Genomic DNA, 23,331 nt, shown 5'->3' with positions numbered 1-23,331 from the left:
GATTCTAAGATTTGCATTTTGATCATGTATATGCTTTTGCTGTTTGCTCATTGTCATAGAGCCAAAAAGATTGGAGAAGTGGTTTACCTATATATCTCCATTTTAGATAGATAACACTTTGTGTTGTTGTTTGTTTAGTGTTTTCCAATTTTCACAGAAGTGGTTGGAGTCTATGGATTCTTCAATTACATTGAGCTGATTTCTGACGTGCTGTTCCTTCTTTTTCCATAATGTATTGTTTTAGTGATTCACCATAGTGAAGACGTAGACTCAGGTTTTCTGCGTCTATATATTTTTGGTTGTACAGGTTTCTCAATTTATTTCTTAGGTTTTTGCATTCTTCATCAAACCATTTGTTATTATTGTTAATTTTCCTTGGTTTTCTGTTTGACTTTTTTAGAATTGTTAGGGAAGCTGAGAGGTCAAATAATTTAGGTTTTCTACTGCTAAGTTTACAACTTCACTATTACAGTGGAACGTTTTGTCCAGGAAGTTGTCTAAAAGGGATTGAATTTGTTGTTGCCTGATTGTTTTTTGGTGTTTTTCCACACTACATTCCTTCTATCTATAGCATTTCTTAATATTATTAGTTCCTTTGGCTTTGATGCCTCATGATTGAGTAGTGCTCTGTTCAAATAGACTGTGATTTTGCTGTGATCTGATAGGGGTGTCAGTGGGCTGACTGTGAACACTCTGAGAGACTCTGGGTTGAGGTCAGTGATAAAATAGTTTACAGTACTACTGCCAAGAAATTAGCTATGGGTGTACCTACCATAGGAGTCCCCTCGAAGCCTACCATTGACTATGTACACTACCGTTCAAAAGTTTGGGATCACTTAGAAATGCCCTTGTTTTTGAAAGAAAAGCGTTTTTTTGTCCATTAAAATAACATGAAATTGATCAGGCATACAGTGTAGACATTGTTAATGTTGTAAATGACTATTGTAGCTGGAAACGGCAGATTTTTTATGGAATATCTACATAGGCGTACAGAGGCCCATTATCAACAACCATCACTTCTGTGTTCCAATGGCACGTTGTGTTAGCTAATCCAAGTTTATCATTTTAAAAGGCTAATTGATCATTAGAAAACCCTTTTGCAATTATATTAGCACAGCTGAAAATTGTTGTTCTGATTAAAGAAGCAATAAAACTGGCCTTCTTTAGACTAGTTGATTATCTGGTGCATCAGCATTTGTGGGTTCGATTACAGGCTCAAAATGGCCAGAAACAAAGAACTTTCTTCTGAAACTCGTCAGTCTATTCTTGTTCTGAGAAATGAAGACTATTCCATGCGAGAAATTGCCAAGAAACTGAAGATTTTGTACAATGCTGTGTACTACTCCCTTCACAGAACAGCGCAAACTGTCTCTAACCAGAATAGAAAGAGGAGTGGGAGGCCCAAGTGCTCAACTGAGCAAGAGGACAAGTACATTACAGTGTCTAGTTTGAGAAACAGACGCCTCACAAGTCCTCAACTGGAAGCTTCATTAAATAGTATCTGCAAAACACCAGTCTCAATGTCAATAGTGAAGAGGCGACTCCAGGATGCTGGCCTTCTAGGCAGAGTTGCAAAGAGAAAACCATATCTCAGACTGACCCCTGAAAAAATTATATTAATATGGTCAAAAGAGCACAGACATTGGACAGAGGAACTCTACATCCCGGCCAGCATCCCGGAGTCGCCTCGTTTCCAGATACAATAGTCATTTACAACATTAACAATGTCTACACTGTATTTCTGATCAATTTGATGTTATTTTAATGGACTTTTTTTTTTGCATTTCTTTCAAAAACAAATAATTTTCTAAGTGACCCCACACTTTTGAATGGTAGTGTACATACCCAGTGTGCGACATAGCTGCAGGAGTTGTGACCTGTTTTTGTTTGTTATGTTGTCATTGTTGTGCCTAGGGGGGCATATTGGGGAGGGAATGCTGTCACCTCCAGGCAGGTGTTTGTCCCCCTGTGTGCTGAGGGTATCATGTTCTTGTCCGGTTCTGGCATTTAGGTCACAACAGACTAGTATATGTCCCTGGGCTAGGAAATGATTGATTTCCCCCTCCAGGATGGAGAAGCTGTCTTCATTAAAGTATGGAGGATTCTATTGGTAGCACACAGGAGGACATTTTTCTCTGTGAAGATAATTTACTTTAGAATTTATTTTACTTTTGATTTTTTGATTACTTGAATGGAGTGAGTTAGGTCTGCTCTAGTCCCTTCCCTGTTTTTCACCTGGTAGTTTGGTGGATGGGACTACCAGCTAGCTCTCTGTAACCTAGAGGGCAACCTGTGGGTCCGTCTCCTCGATAACATATTTCTTGTAGGATGACAATGTCTGTATTTCCGAAATCTTTGGTGAAGTCCAGGTTCCTGCTCTTTAGGCCAAAGGCAAATGACCTCAGGCCTTGGATATTCCAGGATGAGATAGTGAAGGCTTTGTGTTCCATAAAGTGCGCAATGTTGTTGGTTGTGTGGTTTGGCCTCGGGCCAGTAAGTGTGAGCAGAGCCTGCTGAGCATCTGGTACATGCCATTGGCTTGGGCTAGTGTAAGAGTGGGGGTTGGGCCTGTTTGCCTGCTCACAGCCTGGGCATATGTATGACTTGCATGTTGAGGCCCTCTTTGAGGGAGGGGGGGCATGGGGTGGGCAGGAGGGGTATATGTCTGATCAGAGGGGGCCTAAATGGAGTGTGGGCATGGTTGACTTGGGGGGGTGTTGATTGATTTGGGTGGGGGTGTGGATGTGGCTGGTGGTCTGGATGTAGGTCCTCTCGGCGTGGGTCCTCTATGTGTAGGTCCGGGAGGGGGTCCCGCAGGTCTGGGAGAGTGTCTTGCTGGTCTGGGCGCGGTGTCTATTGATCTGTTGCTCCTGTGTGACACTGTCCTGACACTGTGTTTGGGAAAAATTATTTTTTCTTGTATATATTTTCCATTTGAGTCAATAAGTAGTACAATCTGTGTCCTCAGTGGGTGTTGGGGGGTTGCCAGGGTGGCTGACAGGGGTTGGGTGCTCAGAGGGGTGGGATGCCCTGGGCTTGGGGTTCTTTGTTTGTCTGTCCCGCTGTGTTGTCGACGTGGTCAGGGTCTGGAGTGGACTGGTCTGCTGTGGTGTCAAGACTTTTGTCGGGAGCTGAGGTGAGCTGTTATGCTGGCTTCTCTGCGGGGGTGGCCACCTCTCTAACGGGTTGTTCTCTGTCACACGTCATTCCCCTCACCCTCTCCTCCAGCAGTCTGATCCTCTCCTCTAGTGCTCTGTTTTTCTCCTGCTCCTGCCCTTTCTCCTGTAGATGTTGTCTTACTACAGTCCAGAGTGCAGATATGTCTCTCTACACCTCCAGCCCTCCAGATCTAGTTAAGGGGGTGTTGTTGTGCTGGACTGTTATCTGGGTCTGTGCTGACTGGAGTGTAATCACCTGCTGTTTCAGCTCCACCTGCCTTACCTCCAGCTGGGTGGAATGTATCCCTCATTTCAATGAGAGAGTAGTATTCTGTGCTGAGAGGTTGACTTTCCGCTTGGGGTTGCTCGTCTTTGGGGTTATGTAATGAAGAGGTCTGGTCTGACCTGCTCGGGGTGGGTTATCTTTCTCAAGGGAGAGCTTCTCCTGCTGAGCTATTTCTTTGATTAGGTGGAAGTCCAGCTGAAACTGTTTGTGGTTGCCCTGTACCAATACTGTTCCACACGTATAGAGATTTATATTAGCCTTAACAGAGGGGGTAGTGTATTAATATAGCACTGTGCCATGCCAGGGGATGGTCTGTGTGGAAGATAAGGTTGCTTATGTTCCCATTTTCATAATAGTCTGTCTCTTGATTATCAATAAGGAACTTAATTTTGTACTCTTTTCTTGTCTTATTATTCTTTATATACAGAGGGTACTGTATTTTAATTACATCTGAAGAGCAGGAGGGTGCATCTAAGGCCTCTCCATTTGGTTGAGGCTCTCCTGCCATTGTTGGGCTCAAGGCCTTTGACAACTCGCGCTTCACACGTCAGTGCTAATTGAAGTTGTATCTCTTTGTCCTGGCAAGCTTGGTAGCATTAGCATTCAGTCTCCGTTCCAGGTTGGATGGTGTTTTCAGGTTTCTATTTGTTTGACAGAGTATTTGCTGTATAGTTTGGGAATAATAATCCTTGGGTGTAGGAAGCATTCCAGGTAATTCTGTCCAAAATCAGGTTGTAGGTTTGGAGCTTTGATGTGGAGTGAAGGTTATGTTGTTTAGGGTAGCATCCTGTATATGTCCCTGTCAGAAAATACAAATCTATCGCTCTCGCTCTCGCTCTCGCTCTCGCTCTCTCTCTCTCGTCGGGCAGTGTTCGGCGTCGCCGGTCTTCTAGCCATCATCGATCTACTTTTAGTTTTCCATTTGTCTTGTCTTCCCACACACCTGGTTTCAATTACATGTTGTGTATTTAACCCTCTGTTCCCCCCATGTCTTTGTCCGGAATTGTTTGTTGTAATTGTTTGTTGTAAGTGCTTGTGCACGTTATGCTGGTGTGTGACGGGTTTTGTACCCATTTGATTCCAATCCGGCACTTCCGGATTGGATTTTTCTCAGGCATTCGCCTGCAACATCAGTTCTGTTATACTCACAGACAATATCTTTACAGTTTTGGAAACTTTAGAGTGTTTTCTATCCTAAGCTGTCAATTATATGCATATTCTAGCATCTTGTCTTGGCAAAATATCCCGTTTAAACCGGGAACGTTTTTTTTCTCCAAAAATGAAAATACTGCCCCTAGAGTCGCAACAGGTTAACTGCACCTGTTTGAACTCGTTACCTGTATAAAAGACACCTGTCCACACACTCAATCAAACAGACTCCAACCTCTCCACAATGGCCAAGACCAGAGAGCTGTGTAAGGACATCAGGGATAAAATAATAGACCTGCACAAGGCTGGGATGGGCTACAGGGCAATAGGCAAGCAGCTTGGTGAGAAGGCAACAACTGTTGGCACAATTATTAGAAAATGGTTCAAGATGACGGTCAATCACCCTCGGTCTGGGGCTCCATGCAAGATATCACCTCGTGGGGCATCATTGATCATGAGGAAGGTGAGGGATCAGCCCAGAACTACATGACAGGACCTGGTCAATGACCTGAAGAGAGCTGGGACCACAGTCTTAAAGAAAACCATTAGTAACACACTACGCCGTCATGCATTAAAATCCTGCAGCGCACGCAAGGTCCCCCTGCTCAAGCCAGCGCATGTCCAGGCCCGTCTGAAGTTTGCCAATGACCATCTGGATGATCCAGAGGAGGAATGGGAGAAGGTCATGTGGTCTGATGAGACAAAAATAGAGCTTTTTGGTCTAAACTCCACTCGCCGTGTTTGGAGGAAGAAGAAGGATGAGTACAACCCCAAGAACACCAAGTCAACCGTGAAGCATGGAGGTGGAAACGTCATTCTTTGTGGATACTTTTCTGCAAAGGGGACAGGACGACTGCACCGTATTGAGGGAGGATGGATGGGGCCATGTATCACGATATCTTGGCCAACAACCTCCTTCCCTCAGTAAGAGTATTGAAGATGGGTCGTGGCTGGGTCTTCCAGCATTACATACACAGCCAGGGCAACTAAGGAGTGGCTCTGTAAGAAGCATCTCAAGGTCCTGGAGTGGCCTAGCCAGTCTCCAGACCTGAAACTAATAGAAAATCTTGGAGGGAGCTGAAAGTCCGTATTGCCCAGCGACAGCCCCGAAATCTGAAGGATCTGGAGAAGGTCTGTATGGGGGAGTGGGCCAAAATCCCTGCTACAGTGTGTGCAAACCTGGTCAAGAACTACAGGAAACGTACGATCTCTGTAATTGCAAACAAAGGTTTCTGTACCAAATATTAAGTTCTGCTTTTCTGATGTATCAAATACTTATGTCATGCAAAAAAATGCTTAATTAATTAACAGTTCTCCCCACTGTATATTTTCTATTTTTTTATTTCACCTTTATTTAACCAGGTAGGCTAGTTGAGAACAAGTTCTCATTTGCAACTGCGACATGGCCAAGATAAAGCATAGCAGTGTGAGCATACAACAAAGAGTTACACATGGAGTAAACAATTAACAAGTCAATAACACAGTAGAAAACAAAGGGGGGGTCTATATACAATGTGTGCAAAAGGCATGAGGAGGTAGGCAAATAATTACAATTTTGCAGATTAACACTGGAGTGATAAATGATCAGATGGTCATGTACAGGTAGAGATATTGGTGTGCAGAAAAGTAAATAAATAAAAACAGTATGGGGATGAGGTAGGTGAAAAGGGTGGGCTATTTACCAATAGACTATGTACAGCTGCAGCGATCGGTTAGCTGCTCAGATAGCTGATGTTTGAAGTTGGTGAGGGAGATAAAAGTCTCTAACTTCAGCGATTTTTGCAATTCGTTCCAGTCACAGGCAGCAGAGTACTGGAACGAAAGGCGGCCAAATGAGGTGTTGGCTTTAGGGATGATCAGTGAGATACACCTGCTGGAGCGCGTGCTACGGATGGGTGTTGCCATCGTGACCAGTGAGCTGAGATAAGGCGGAGCTTTACCTAGCATAGACTTGTAGATGACCTGGAGCCAGTGGGTCTGGCGACGAATATGTAGCGAGGGCCAGCCGACTAGAGCATACAAGTCGCAGTGGTGGGTGGTATAAGGTGCTTTAGTGACAAAACGGATGGCACTGTGATAGACTGCATCCAGTTTGCTGAGTAGAGTGTTGGAAGCCATTTTGTAGATGACATCGCCGAAGTCGAGGATCGGTAGGATAGTCAGTTTTACTAGGGTAAGCTTGGCGGCGTGAGTGAAGGAGGCTTTGTTGCGGAATAGAAAGCCGACTCTTGATTTGATTTTCGATTGGAGATGTTTGATATGAGTCTGGAAGGAGAGTTTGCAGTCTAGCCAGACACCTAGGTACTTATAGACGTCCACATATTCTAGGTCGGAACCATCCAGGGTGGTGATGCTAGTCGGGCATGCAGGTGCAGGCAGCGACCGGTTGAAAAGCATGCATTTGGTTTTACTAGCGTTTAAGAGCAGTTGGAGGCCACGGAAGGAGTGTTGTATGGCATTGAAGCTTGTTTGGAGGTTAGATAGCACAGTGTCCAAAGACGGGCCGAAAGTATATAGAATGGTGTCGTCTGCGTAGAGGTGGATCAGGGAATCGCCCGCAGCAAGAGCAACATCATTGATATACACAGAGAAAAGAGTCGGCCCGAGAATTGAACCCTGTGGCACCCCCATAGAGACTGCCAGAGGACCGGACAGCATGCCCTCCGATTTGACACACTGAACTCTGTCTGCAAAGTAATTGGTGAACCAGGCAAGGCAGTCATCCGAAAAACCGAGGCTACTGAGTCTGCCGATAAGAATATGGTGATTGACAGAGTCGAAAGCCTTGGCAAGGTCGATGAAGACGGCTGCACAGTACTGTCTTTTATCGATGGCGGTTATGATATCGTTTAGTACCTTGAGTGTGGCTGAGGTGCACCCATGACCGGCTCGGAAACCAGATTGCACAGCGGAGAAGGTACGGTGGGATTCGAGATGGTCAGTGACCTGTTTGTTGACTTGGCTTTCGAAGATCTTAGATAGGCAGGGCAGGATGGATATAGGTCTGTAACAGTTTGGGTCCAGGGTGTCTGCCCCTTTGAAGAGGGGGATGACTGCGGCAGCATTCCAATCCTTGGGGATCTCAGACGAGATGAAAGAGAGGTTGAACAGGCTGGTAATAGGGGTTGCGACAATGGTGGCAGATAGTTTCAGAAATAGAGGGTCCAGATTGTCAAGCCCAGCTGATTTGTACGGGTCCAGGTTTTGCAGCTCTTTCAGAACATCTGCTATCTGGATTTGGGTAAAGGAGAACCTGGAGAGGCTTGGGCGAGGAGCTGCGGGGGGGGCGGAGCTGTTGGCCGAGGTTGAAGTAGCCAGGCGGAAGGCATGGCCAGCCGTTGAGAAATGCTTATTGAAGTTTTCGATAATCATGGATTTATCAGTGGTGACCGTGTTACCTAGCCTCAGTGCAGTGGGCAGCTGGGAGGAGGTGCTCTTGTTCTCCATGGACTTCACAGTGTCCCAGAACTTTTTGGAGTTGGAGCTACAGGATGCAAACTTCTGCCTGAAGAAGCTGGCCTTAGCTTTCCTGACTGACTGCGTGTATTGGTTCCGGACTTCCCTGAACAGTTGCATATCACGGGGACTATTCGATGCTATTGCAGTCCGCCACAGGATGTTTTTGTGCTGGTCGAGGGCAGTCAGGTCTGGGGTGAACCAAGGGCTGTATCTGTTCTTAGTTCTGCATTTTTTGAACGGAGCATGCTTATCTAAAATGGTGAGGAAGTTACTTTTAAAGAATGACCAGGCATCCTCAACTGACGGGATGAGGTCAATGTCCTTCCAGGATACCCGGGCCAGGTCGATTAGAAAGGCCTGCTCACAGAAGTGTTTTAGGGAGCGTTTGACAGTGATGAGGGGTGGTCGTTTGACTGCGGCTCCGTAGCGGATACAGGCAATGAGGCAGTGATCGCTGAGATCCTGGTTGAAGACAGCGGGGGTGTATTTGGAGGGCCAGTTGGTCAGGATGACGTCTATGAGGGTGCCCTTGTTTACAGAGTTAGGGTTGTACCTGGTGGGTTCCTTGATGATTTGTGTGAGATTGAGGGCATCTAGCTTAGATTGTAGGACTGGCGGGGTGTTAAGCATATCCCAGTTTAGGTCACCTAACAGAACAAACTCTGAAGCTAGATGGGGGGCGATCAATTCACAAATGGTGTCCAGGGCACAGCTGGGAGCTGAGGGGGGTCGGTAGCAGGCGGCAACCGTGAGAGACTTATTTCTGGAGAGAGTAATTTTCAAAATTAGTAGTTCGAACTGTTTGGGTATGGACCTGGAAAGTATGACATTACTTTGCAGGCTATCTCTGCAGTAAACTGCAACTCCTCCCCCTTTGGCAGTTCTATCTTGACGGAAGATGTTATAGTTGGGTATGGAAATCTCTGAATTTTTGGTGGCCTTCCTGAGCCAGGATTCAGACACAGCAAGGACATCAGGGTTAGCAGAGTGTGCTAAAGCAGTGAGTAAGACAAACTTAGGGAGGAGGCTTCTGATGTTGACATGCATGAAACCAAGGCTTTTTCGATCACAGAAGTCAACAAATGAGGGTGCCTGGGGACATGCAGGGCCTGGGTTTACCTCCACATCACCCGCGGAACAGAGAAGGAGTAGTATGAGGGTGCGGCTAAAGGCTATCAAAACTGGTCGCCTAGAGCGTTGGGGACAGAGAATAAGAGGAGCAGGTTTCTGGGCATGGTAGAATATATTCAGGGCATAATGCGCAGACAGGGGTATGGTGGGGTGCGGGTACAGCGGAGGTAAGCCCAGGCACTGGGTGATGATGAGAGAGGTTGTATCTCTGGACATGCTGGTAGTAATGGGTGAGGTCACCGCATGTGTGGGAGGTGGGACAAAGGAGTTATCAGGGGTATGAAGAGTGGAACTAGGGGCTCCATTGTGAACTAAAACAATGATAACTAACCTGAACAACAGTATACAAGGCATATTGACATTTGAGAGAGACATACAGCGAGGCATACTGTAATCACAGGTGTTGAATTGGGAAAGCTAGCTAAAACAGTAGGTGAGAAGACAGCTAATCAGCTAGCACAACAACAGCAGGTAAAATGGCGTAGACTAGGCAACGGGGCCAACAGATAAAACAAACAAGCAGAATGGAGTACCGTGATTAATGGACAGTCCAGCGTGCATCAGCTATGTAGCCAAGAGATCAGTGTCCAGGGGGCAGCGGTGGATGGGGCAGGGAAGCTGGACTGGCGAGTGTTATCCAGGTAAAAAAAAACTAACAATGACTAAATAGCTTGTAGCTAGTTAGCTGGTTAGCTTCTGGAGGTTCTTGAGTGTGTTCTAAAAATAAATACAAAATAATAGCGATTCCGTATCACATTGGGTGAGGCAGGTTTCCGGAAGGTATAAACAAATTAAAAGTCAAAAGAGATAGAAAGTAAATATGGGTCCGGTGGGCGTTTGGGACGCGGCGATTCAGGCGGTTAGCAGGCCTGTGCTAACAAGCTAACAGTTTGTAGGCCCGGGCTAGACAAGGTAGCAGTTAGCGGACCGGAGCTGGACAAGCTAGCAGTTAGCAGGCCGAATTAGCAAGCAGGGAGATAGCGAGGGCTAGAGAGTTAGCCTTTGGGGGACGTCGCGATGGGGTGAGTCTGTTTATTCCTCTTCATGCGGTGACATCGATAGACCGGTCGTGGGCCCGGGTATTGTAGCTCAGGAGTATGCTACGGTGGTAGCGCAGGCCGGGCTAGCTTCAAGCTAAGTGGGTGGAAACGCTAGCCAGGGGTAATCATCCGGGGTTGCGGTTTAGCTAGATAGCTAGTTGTGAAGATCCAGCGTATTTGGAAGCTTAGGTTTAGCTAAATGTTTTTAAAGGGATAGCTATGTAAAAAAATAAAAATAAACGAAAAATAAACGAAAAATAAACTAAATATACAGGGACACGACACGACAGGACGACAGGACGACTTACTGCTACGCCATCTTGGAAATATGGAATCAGCAGGAGCATGTACCCCGGGTATAGGGGTGGAGGAGCGCCTCCGGGAGCACGCAGCAATGCTCCACCATCTTGACACCGCCATGGGCCGCGTTGTCCAGACAATGGACCGCTGGGAGAGACAGGGAGTTCCACCAGCGCCTCCACCAGCACAACCGGGGTGGTATTGGTCTCTCCCTTCCCCAGGAATACGATGGGACAGCTGCGAACTGCAGACCTATACCTGGCAGCTAGACCTGTACCTGGCAAACGTCCACCTGGCTCCTTCGGGCCATGAGAGGGTGTCCACCCTCGTCTCGTGCCTCACCAGGAGAGCTCTGGAGTGGGCCAATGCTGTGTGGAGAGAGGGAGATGCGGCGTTGAACCAGTTTGAGGAGTTCACCCGCTGCTTCTAGGCAGTCTTCGACCACCCGCCCAAGGGTAGAGCGGCGGGTGAGCGCCTCTTCCATCTGAGGCAGGGGACGAGGAGCGCCCAGGAGTTCGCTCTGGACCCTGGCTGCTGGTGCGGGATGGAGCGACAGGGCCCTGATCGACCATTATTGCTGCAGTCTGTGCGAGGACGTCCGTCGGGAGTTGGCCTGCAGAGACACCACCCGAACATTCGACCAGCTGGTGGACCTGTCCATCCAGCTGGATATCCTGCGCAGGGAGGGGGTTCCAGCTCGTGCACCATCTGTGGCCGCAGAGGTCACACTGCCGGTCGGTGCCGGGTTGGTTCCTCTGGGTATCAAGGCAGCAGGCAGGGTGACCGCATTGTATGTGACTTTTCATGAGTATTCCCCGCATTCCCCAGCATAAGGCGCTCGTCGATTCAGGCGCGGCTGGGAATTTTATAGATAGATCGTTCGCTCGCTCATAGTTTAGGGATCCCCATTGTTCCCGTGGCTGTGCCCTTCCCCGTTCACACCGTAGATAGTCGACCATTAAGGTCAGGGTTGATTAGGGAGGCCACCGCTCCTCTGGGCATGGTGACACAGGGGGGTCACAAGGAGAGAATTAGTCTCTTTCTCATTGACTCTCCTGCGTTTCCCGTGGTGCTAGGACTACTTTGGTTAGCTTGTCATGACCCCACTGTTTCCTGGCAGCAGAAGGCTCTCACGGGGTGGTCGCGAGAGTGCTCAGGGAAGTGTTTAGGGGTTTCCGTTGGTGCTACTACGGTGGAAAGTCCAGAACAGGTCTCCACCGTATACATTCCCCCTTCTCCAAAAAGAAGGCGACTCAATTACCACCTCATTGACGGGGCGATTGTGCGATAAACCTCAGGGGTGGAGATGGAGAGTGACCGCATTTCAGCAGTGCCGACTCCCACCACGGTAAAGGAGATGCAGCGTTTCTTAGGGTTTGCCAACTACTACAGGAGGTTAATCCGGGGTTTTGGTCAGGTAGTGGCTCCCATTACCTCACTGCTGAAGGGGGGCCCAGTATGTTTGCAGTGGTCGGCTGAGGCGGACAGGGCTTTTGGTCACCTGAGGTCTCTGTTTACCTCAGCTCCCGTGCTGGCCCATCCGGATCCCTCTTTGGCATTCATAGTGGAGGTGGACGTGTCCGAGGCTGGGATAGGAGCTGTGCACTCTCAGCTCTCGGGTACGCCACCAAAGCTCTTCCCCTGTGCCTTCTTCTCAAAGAAGCTCAGCCCAGAAACTATGACGTGGGGGACCGGGAGCTGTTGGCTGTCGTCGAGGCCTTGAAGGCGTGGAGACATTGGCTTGAGGGGGCTGAACACCCTTTTCTCATCTGGACTGACCACCACTATCTGGAGTACATCCGGGCAGCGAGGAGACTGACCCCTCGCCAGGCAAGGTGGGCGATGTTTTTCACCCGTTTTGTGTTCACCCTTTCCTACAGACCATGCTCCCAGAACGTGAACGCAGACGCATTGTCCCTGCTTTATGACACAGAGGAGCGTCCCATGGATCCCACTCCCATACACCCCGCCTCCTGCCTGGTGGCGCCGGTGGTCTGGGAGCCTGACGCAGACATTGAGCAGGAGTTACGTGCAGTGCCCACTCCTGTCCAGTGTCCCGCTGGGCGTCTGTACGTCCTGTCTGCTGTTCGTGACCGGTTGATCTATTGTGCCCACATATCACCCTCCTCTGGTCATCCAGGCATCAGTCGGACAGTGCGCTGTCTGACTGGGAAGTACTGGTGGCCCACTTTGGTTAAGGACGTGATGGTTTATGTTTCCTCCTGCTGTGTGCGCCCAGTGTAAGGCACCTAGGCACCTGCCCAGAGGTAAGCTACACCCCTTACCCGTTCCACAACGCCCATGGTCACACCTGTTGATCAATTTCCTGACGATCTTCCCCCATCACAGGGAAACACTGCGATCCTGGTTGTTGTGGGTCGTTTTTCTGAGTCCTGCCGTCTCCTTCCTCTGTCCGGTCTCCCTATGGCCCTACAGACTGCGGAAGCCTTGTTTACGCACAAAATATTTAATTTTCATGAAATCACAAGTGCAATATAGCAAAACACAGCTTGTTGTTAATCCACCTGGCGTGTCAGATTTTTAAAAAGCTTTACACCTAAAGAAAACCAAGCATTTATGTAAGGACATCTCTCTCAGCAGACAAAACATTACAAACAGCTAGCAGCAAAGTAGATTGGTAACGAAAGTCAGAAAAGCAATAAAATGAATCACTTACCTTTGATGATCTTCGGATGTTGGCACTCACGAGACTCCCAGTTACACAATAAATGTTCCTTTTGTTCCATAAAGATTATTTTTATATCCAAAATACCTCCATTTAGTGGAACCGTTTTGTTCAGAAATCCACAGGATCGAGCGGTCACGACGGGGCAGACAGAAATTCCAAATAGTATCCGTAACGTTCGTAGAAACATGTCAAACGTTTTTTATAATCAATCCTCAGGTTGTTTTTACAAAAAACTATCGATAATATTTCAACTGGACCGTAGCTTTTTCAATAGGATAGAGATAGAAAATGTCTGCTACAAGCTGTTGCGCATGCAAAACTCTGCTGGCACCCAACCATCCACTGACGTGATGTGATCGTTCTTGCTCATTTTTCAGAATAAAAGGCTGAAACTATGTCTAAAGACTGTTCACACCATGTGGAAGCCATAGGGAAAGGAATCTGGTTGATATCCATTTAAGTGGTTGGAAGGCATGCAATGGAACAGCACCTTAGTGCTGCTATGAACATTTGAACATCTTGGCCATGTTCTGTTACAATCTCCACCCGGCACAGCCAGAAGAGGACTGGCCACCCCACATAGCCTGGTTCCTCTCTAGGTTTTTTCCTAGGTTTTGGCCTTTCTAGGGAGTTTTTCCTAGCCACCGTGCTTCTACACCTGCATTGCTTGCTGTTTGGGGTTTTAGGCTGGGTTTCTGTACAGCACTTTGAGATATCAGCTGATGTATGAAGGGCTATATAAATACATTTGATTTGATTTGGAAGGGCATCAAGGAATCTTTGTGTTGTCTGTGAATTTATAGCAAGACTTTTGATGCTCCTTGGTTGGGGTCTGAGCAGATTATTTGTTGCAATTGCAAACATAATGAAATGGTGGTCCGATAGTCCAGGATTATGAGGAAAAACATTAAGATCCACAACATTTATTCCATGGGACAAAACTAGGTCCAGAGTATGATTCTGACATTGGGTAGAGACATGTTGGCCAAACCCATTGAGTCGATGATGGCTCCGAAAGCTTTTTGGAGTGGGTCTGTGGACTTTTCCATGTGAATATTAAAGTCACCAAAAATTAGAATATTATCTGCTATGACTACAAGGTCCGGTAGGAATTCAGGGAACTCAATGAGGAATGCTGTATATGGCCCAGGAGGCCTGTAAACAGTAGCTATAAAAAGTGATTGAGTAGGCTGCATAGATTTCATGACTAGAAGATCAAAAGACGAAAATGTAAATGTTAGCAACACCTCCGCCTTTGCGGGATGCACGGGGGATATGGTCACTAGTGTAACCAGGAGGTGAGGCCTTAACACAGTAAATTCATCAGGCTTCATCAGGCTTAAGCCATGTTTCAGTCAGGCCAATCACATCAAGATTATGATCAGTGATTAGTTAATTGACACATTATGAGATGTGAGGTATCACCATCTCTTTCAATAATGACAGGAATGGAGGAGGTCTTTATCCTAGTGAGATTGCTAAGGTGAACACCGTCATGTTTAGTTTTGCCCAACCCAGGTCGAGGCACCGACACGGTCTCAATGGGGATAGCTGAGCTGACTACACTGACTGAACTAGTGGCAGACTCCACTAAGCTGGCAGTCTGGCTAGAGGAGTGGGGCTAGAGGAGTTAGAGCCCTGTCTATGTTGGTAGATAAGATGAGAGCACCCCTCCAGCTAGGATGGAGTCCATCACTCCTCAGCAGGCCAGGCTTGGTCCTGTTTGTGGGTGAGTCCCAATTATCTATAAATTCTATCTTTTGGAAGGGGCAGAAAACAGTTTTCAACCAGCGATTGAGTTGTGAGACTCTGCTGTAGAGCTCATCACTTCCCCTAACTGGGAGGGGGCCAGAGACAATTACTCGATGCCGACACATCTTTCTAGCTGATTTACACGCTGAAGCTATGTTGCGCTTGGTGATACTCTGACTGTTTCATCCTAACATTGTTGGTGCCAGTTTTAGCTTTAGTCAGCACCATCTTCAGATTAGCCTTAACGTCGGTAGTCCTGCCCCCTGGTAAACAGTGTTTGATCACTGGATGATTCGTTTTAAGTCTAATACTGCGGGTAATGGAGTCGCCAATGACCAGGGTTTTCATTTTTTCAGAGCTAATGGTGGGAAGCTTCGGCGTCTCAGACCCCGTAACGGGAGGAGTAGAGACAAGAGAAGGCTTGGCCTCAGACTCCGACTCGCTGCTTAATGGGAAAAACCGGTTGAAAGTTTCTGTCAGCTGAATAAGCGACACCGGTTGAGCATTCCTACAGCATTTCCCTCCAGAAACCATGAGAATGTTGGCCGGCTGCGGGGACGTGCGAGGGGATTTATACTAACGCAATCGTTAGGCAAGGGTAAAACTTGACAGATAAAGGGGATATACTTGCCACGTAACAGTATTTCGTCCATACAGTTTTTAAGTTCCACCCCTAGGGTGTTGTTGACTGGATCCTCAGACAGTTGTTTGACCCCTATTAATTCAGTTCTCAGGTGTTGTTTAGTGCTCCTCCTTTAATCTAAGTCCTCTTAACGGCTATTTCAAGTTTAGCGTGTGTACACGTGTATGTGAATGCAGCAGGTGGGGTCAGATTTTTTGGAGCAATGTCCACTATCCTATTCATAATAGTCTAAAGTGTTAGTTATAATGTACAGGGTGCTTCAAGGAGGACCATAGCTTGCTGGTTCCTGGTACAAAAAGGCTGAGAAACACTGAATAGGATGTCAGATTTGTTTGAATCATCTTATCAATAAAACAAATGTATTTAAAGGGATAGTTCATCAGAAATGTATGTTTGGGTTTAATTAATCTTACCTTGAGCTGTGTCTGTAGGCCAGTAGTGACAGCATCCACAATAATCCGTTGTTTACTTTTGCCACAGCCAGGAGTAAGCATGCTTAGCATCTTCCCCCCAAAATATATGTAATCTATGGTACCGATGTTAGCAAAGCTGCACAGCAGGCCGAAACTCCCTCTGTGAGTATTGTGGATGCTGTCACTACTAGCTTACAGACACAACTTGAGGTAAGAGGAATATGATCCAAATAATTTTGGATGAACTACCGGTTTAAGTATAGTATTTATTTGGTCAATATCCACAGTTATCATTTTAGTGGCATTTGATCTAGCTACATCTTCCCTTGTTAATAAATTAGAAGTAGAAGTCAATGAAGTGAAAGTCAAACCTTAGTAATTTGATGTTTGAGAAACATGGATGAACGTCTAATTCTGAAGTGAGACTGTGAGAGCTAGTTGATATTCTTACAGTGCAAGTGTATTGTAGTATGCAATGAATGATCAATTTGAGTTCAATCTGATAAATTATTATATGGTACCACACACCCAATCCCAGGGGCCTTTTCAGGCCTGTTGTTGTACTTGTCATAGGTAGTAATTTAAAGCATCAGTGGAGATTGAAATTAGTTCCCACAATATGGTCTGGAAAGTCAACAGCCTTCATTACATTGACAGATAGTGTTTGGACTTCCTCCCTTCCTATATTTTCTTTACTGTACATAAATTCAGAACAAGGACCCCTTGTCTTAGTTAGCATTCTTGTTCAGGGTTCAATATTATGTCTAATACTAAGCTCTGATCAGATATCATTCTTTGTTTAAAATGCAAACCTGAGGGTAAACAGAGCAATATGAGCTAAATGTATGTGAGAATATGTGAGAAGTATTTGCGAATAGACATAGGTGGGCATAGGCACCAAGGACATGTCATGGATGAACAACACCACCACTCTTGTCAAGAGGGAGCAACAGTGTCTCTACTTCCTAAGGCGGCTCAAGAAATTTGTCATGCCATCCCGGGTACTCTCCAAATACAACTGCTGCACCATCGAAAGCTTCCTGACCGTTTGCATCACGGCCTGGTATGGGAATTGCTTTGTCCACAACCACAAGGCCCAGTACATCACTGAAGATGGCCCAGTACATCACTTGGACTGTGCTCAGACACATCCAGGACATCTACTCGAAACGGTGCCTGAGGAATGCCTGCAGCATCATCAAGGACCCAACACACCCCAGCCACGAGCTGTTCACTCCATTACCGCCGGACAGATGGTATCGGAGCATGAGGCCTGATACCAACAGGCTCAGAGACAGTTTCAGTCTAAAAGCCGTCAGACTGCTGAGCACTTGATCTGGACTGACCACATGCTCTGATCTTCGCACCTTAGCACGCACGCTAGCACACACACACACACACACACACACACACACACACACGTCACAACTGCTGCTACCAGACTATTGTTATGATTGCACAAATTAAACTCTTGACCCCAATCCCCCCTTCCCCAAAACACGTATAAATATTAGACAATAAGTTGTGCCTTTCTGTATTGTACGTATGCTAAAATATGTATTCTATTCTGCTGAACCATTTACTTTCTATTCGTATTCTTATCTTTGATTATTTCTTATTGTTGTTGCATTTTCGAGAAGGAACCTGCAAGTAAGAATTTCGTCGGATGGTCTATCAAGTCACATGCGCCAAATACATCAGGTATAGGTAGACCTTACAGTGAAATGCTTACTTACAAGGCCCTAACCAACAATGCAGTTAAAAAAATACGAATAAGAACAAGAAATAAAAGTAACAAGTAGTTAAAGAGCAGCAGTAAAATAACAATAGCAAGACTATATAAAGGGGTTTCCTGTACAGAGTCAATCTGCGAGGTCACTGGTTAGTCGAGGTAATTGAGGTAATATGAACATGTAGCTAGAGTTATTAAAGTGACTATGCATAGATAATAACAGAGTAGCAGCGGCATATAAGAGGGGTGAGGGGGGGAATGAAAATGGTCTGGGTAGCCATTTGATTAGATGTTCAGGAGTCTTGTGGCTTGGGGGTAGAAGCTGTTTAGAAGCCTCTTGGACCTAAACACGGGGCACCTGGTACCGCTTGCCATGCGATAGCAGAGAGAACAGTCTATGACCAGGGTGGCTGGAGTCTTTGACAATTTTTAGGGCCTTCCTCTGACACAGCATGGTGTAGAGGTCCTGGATGGCAGGAAGCTTGGCCCCAGTGATGTACTGAGCCGTATCCACTACCCTCTGTAGTGACAGTCCGAGGCTGAGCAATTGCCATACCAGGCAGTCATGCAACCAGGATGCTCTCGATGGTGCAGCTGTAGAACCTTTTGAGGATCTCAGGACCCATGCCAAATCTTTTCATTCTCCTGAGGGGGAATAGGTTTTGTCGTGCCCTCTTCACGACTGTCTTGGTGTGCTTGGACCATGTTAGTTTGTTGGTGACATGGACACCAAGGAACTTAAAGCTCTCAACCAGCTCCAATACAGCCCCGTTGGTTGAGAATGAGGGCGTGCTCGGTCCTCCTTTTCCTGTAATCCACAATCATCTACTATGTCTTGATCACGTTGAGGGAGAGGTTGTTGTCCTGGCACAACACAGCTAGGTCTCTGACCTCCTCCCTATAGGCTGTCTTGTCGTTTTGGTGATCAGGCCTACCAAATGTAATGATGGTGTTGGAGTCGTGCGTGGCCATGCAGTCATGAGTGAACAGGGACTGCAGGAGGGGACTGAGCATGCACCACTGAGGGGCCCCTGTATTGAGGATCAGCATGGCGGATGTGTTGTTACCTGCTCTTACCACCTGGGGGAGGCCCATCAGGAAGTCCAGGATCAAGTTGCAGAGGGAGGTGTTCAGGGTCCTTAGCTTATTGATGAGCTTTGAGGGCACAATGGTGTTGAACGCTGAGTTGTAGTCAATGAATAGCATTCTCACATAGGTGCTCCTTTTGTCAATGGTGTTGATATGAGCCATGACCAGCCTTTCAAAGCACTTCATGGCTACAGATGTGAGTGCAACGGGTCTGTAGTCATTTAGGAAGGTTACCTTAGTGTTCTTGGGCACAGGGACTATGGTGGTCTGCTTGAAACATGCTGGTAGACACTTGCCAGTTGGTCAGCGCATGTTCGCAGTACACTTCCTGGTAATCCAGCGTTTTTTTGTTCTCAGCTCCTACTTTTCCCAGTCTCTCTATTCTCGCCCTCTTAGTTTTGACCCTTGCCTGTCCTGACTCTGAGCCTACCTGCCTGCCCCTAACCCTGAGCCTGCCGACCTATACCTTCGCCCCCCACCTCTGGATTGTTGACCTCTGTACCGTTGCCCCACTTCTGGTTTACTGACCCCTGCCTGCCTTGACCTGTCTATTGCCTGCCCCTGTTTAAATATTAAACCATAATATTAAACCATTGTCAATTCGATGTGTCTGTATCTGGGTCTTACCTTGTTTCCGGATAGCTTCCCTTTGTAGTGTGTAATTGTTTTCCAGCCCTGCCACATCCGACGAATGTCGGAGCCGGTGTAGTATGATTCGATCTTAGTCCTGTATTGACACTTTGCCTGTTTGATGGTTTGTCGGAGGGCATAGCGGGATTTCTTATAAGCTTCTGGGTTAAAGTACCGCTCTTTGAAAGCGGCAGCTCTAGCCTTTAGCTCAGTGCGGATGTTGCCTGTAATCGATGGCTTCTGGTTGGGGGGGGGGGACGATGTCATCGATGCACTTATTGATGAAGCCAATGACTGGTGTGGTGTACTCCACAATGCCATAGGAAGGATCCTGGAACATATTCCAATCTGTGCTAGCAAAACAGTCCTGTAGCTTAGCATCTGCTTCATCTTAGCATCTGCTTCGTCATTAAAAATAAGAATTTCTTCTTAACTGACTTGCCTAGTTAAATAAAGGTAAATCTGACCACTTTTGTATTGAGTCACTGGTGCTTCCTGCTTTAATTTTTGATAGAATTATGGTCAGATTTGACAAAGGGAGGGTGAGGGAGAGCTTTGTACGCGTCTCTGTGTGTGGAATAAAGGTGGTCTAGAGTTTTTCCCCCCTCTGGTTGCACATTAACATGCTGATAGAAATTTGTTAAAACATATTTAAGTTTCCTTGCATTAAACAGGGGTGTCAATAATTTTGACCCCTACATTTTTGAGAAAGAAAGTATAACGTGTTAAACTAAATCTCTTTCTCTGAGCAATTGTATTAGTACAAGATAATTTAATTTCCCTTTTTTTTAGCAAATAATATAGCTGAGTATTTGAATAATTTATTTTATACAATCATGTGTATCTCGTTCATACGACTAATAAAAATGAATAAAAACAAATAAACTAATAAAAACTCAAAACTTGATCTTTACGTTCAACCGAATACAGTAGCTACCATTATATGTGTTTTATCATTTCTATCGTCTCAAAATGCTACCCCCAATGAGCTATATTTACAAACAAAAACATGCCATCACAAATGCATTGGATTATTCTTGGTTTGGTTAATCTATTCCGATTACAAACATGTTACATTTGCATGAGATATGAGTGGGAGGATTTCTGCATGTGCATACAGTCGGGTCAGAAATGATGGACACCCTTGATAAAGATGACAAAAAAAATGTATTACTCAAATACTTATCTATATTATATGCTCCAAACAAATTGGGAAATTATATTATATTATACTAATACAATTGCTCAGATAAAGAGATTTAGTTTAACACGTTATACTTTTTTTCTCAAAAAGGTAGAGGTCAAAATTATTGACACCCCCGTTTTCAATACCTTTCAATACCTCACATGATGATAACTGATCCTTTTTCTAAAATGTTTTATGAGTTGGAGAACACATTGGGAGGAATCTTAGACCATTCATCCACACAGAATTATTCCAGATCCTTTGTCTGCGCTTATGGACTGCCCTTTTCAATTGAAACCACAGGTTTTCAGTGGGATTCAAGTCCGGGGACTGGATTGTGGCCAATGAACCAGTTCTTAGTGAATTTTGATGTGTGCTTGGGATTATTGTCATGCTGGAAGATTCACTTGCAGCCATGTTCCAGTCTCCTGACAGAGGCAAACAGGTTTTTGGCAAAAATGTCCTGGTACTGGGTAAAGTTCATGATGCTATTGACCTTAACAAGGGCCCCACCCTTACAAACCAAAAATCACTTGACATTTTCACAAGTCAGACATAGGGGAAAAACAGACACGTGGTTTTCGGACTCATGGATTTTTCAAATGACATTCCAACATTTCAAATGTGACATTATAAGTGTGGTTTTGTAAATTCCAGAATTAGAACCCTGATCTCCCATGGGAGAAACCAATGTCTTGACCATTCAACCAAGAGAGCCAACATTAATTTTGAGTTTGCAGGAGTGGCTTTTTAGGATGAACCTCATTATTTCTGCAAGAATTTCTGGGAACCCTATTATATTCGTGAGAATTTCTCACGACCTCACCCCACCCCAAATTTAATGACACAACCTTAAAATCGGTAAATGTAGATTTTTACATCAACAAATAACATTAAATTCATTGCATTTTCATGTCTTATCAAAATGAAAAGAAACCAATAAATACATTTACTTAATAAAAGTGTATTTTTCAAATGATCATTCCTCAAAATGTTTGTATATTGTCCCATACAATAATCTGTACTCTTATTTTTTGGTTCCTAATTTTAAAATATATACAGGTACAGTGCCTTGCGAAAGTATTCGGCCCCCTTGAACTTTGCGACCTTTTGCCACATTTCAGGCTTCAAACATAAAGATATAAAACTGTATTTTTTTGTGTCACTGTATATAGACTTTTTGTTTTCTTTTTTTCTACTGTATTATTGACTATGTTTTGTTTATTCCATGTGTAACTCTGTGTTGTTGTATATGTCGAACTGCTATGCTTTATCTTGGCCAGTTTGCAGTTGCAAATGAGAACTTGTTCTCAACTAGCCTACCTGGCCTACCTGGATAAATAAAGGTGAAATAAATAAAAATGCAGCAGACATTTTTTTGGTACCCTTCCCCAGATCTCTGCCTTGACACAATCCTGTCTCGGAGCTCTACATACAATTCTTTCGACCTCATGGCTTGGTTTTTGCTCTGACATGCACTGTTAACTGTGGGACCTTATATAGACAGGTGTGTGCTTTTCCAAATAATTTCCAATCAATTGAATTTACCACAGGTGGACTCCAATCAAGTTGTAGAAACATTTCAAGGAATATCAACGGAAACAGGACGCACCTGAGCTCAATTTCAAGTCTCATAGCAAAGGGTCTGAAAACTTACTGTATGTACTGTAAATAACATATTTCAGTTTTTTATGTGAATTTAAAAAAACTTGTTTTAAATCATTAATTATAGGGTATTGTGTGTAGATTGATGAGGAAAATGTTTTATTTAGAACATTTTAGAATAAGGATGTTACGTAACAAAATGTGGAAAAAGTCAAGGGGTCTGAATACTTTCCAAATGCACTGTATAGACTCAAGGGTGTCATCCCAATCAACCTTTGCATCACTTGTTTACATGAAGTTTGCATATACATTTTCATCCTTATGTAATTATAGCTTATAGCAGCTCATATTTTCATCATTATTATTATTATTATCCCAGTGGGGCTGGGATTTTGTGGGGTTAATGCTAATACATTACATACCTTATTCAGTGTTCATGTTTTGGAGGGTTGGCATCAAAGGAGATCTGTTTCATATCAATAAACAGTAAGGAGCAAAACTTGCACCTTAGCAGAAACATGTTTGCCAGGAAAATAGTTATTAGCCTAACATGATTGTGACAAAAAGGTTTCTAGAGTATCCAATATGACTTCAACATGTTGAAATGTGTGATGCAACTTGTATCTTTCAATGTCTCTGAACCTAGCCTGATACCAGATTTGGTTGTGAGTGCATGCAGCCTGGCCACTAGTGGCATCAGTGAGCGCAGTTACCTTCAAGTCGGTTACGGTTTTGCTAGGGGGTTGTGGATGGGGATGGCGGATGGGCGTTAAGCATCTGCCTTTTATTCTAAATTAAGGTTGGAAGGTCGAATCCAGCGATATAAAGTTTTTATTGATATCTTTGTTTTAAGCCTATCCCAAACCTTAATCCTTACCTTAACCATTCAGAGTTAATGCCTAACCTTAAGAATTTGAAGTTAATGCCTTAACTTAAACCAAACCTTGAAAATTCTGAGTTAATGCCTGAACTTAACCGTAAACACGTCAACATTTTACATTTGGAAGAACTTCAAATTGTTACATTTGAGAAACATGGATGAACGTCCAATTTTGACGTGAGGCTGTGA

At 45.1% G+C, this 23,331-nt stretch overlaps 1 protein-coding gene across 1 annotated transcript in view; it reads left to right on the top strand.

The window, feature by feature from the left end:
* Nucleotides 1-16,925: 16,925 nt before the first annotated feature.
* The window catches only part of LOC109902931 (PEX5-related protein), a 170,756-nt gene continuing 164,350 nt past the window's right edge, over nt 16,926-23,331 (top strand). The window contains exon 1 of the mRNA XM_031838078.1: nt 16,926-17,141. Coding sequence (XP_031693938.1) covers nt 16,926-17,141 — 216 coding nt within the window. The remainder of the gene's footprint in view (nt 17,142-23,331) is intronic.

Source organism: Oncorhynchus kisutch, linkage group LG13 (genome assembly GCF_002021735.2).
Source record: "Oncorhynchus kisutch isolate 150728-3 linkage group LG13, Okis_V2, whole genome shotgun sequence".
Taxonomy (NCBI): Eukaryota; Metazoa; Chordata; class Actinopteri; order Salmoniformes; family Salmonidae; genus Oncorhynchus; species Oncorhynchus kisutch.
The sequence above is the reverse complement of the archived record's forward strand: the minus strand, read 5'-3'. Positions and strand labels throughout refer to the sequence as shown.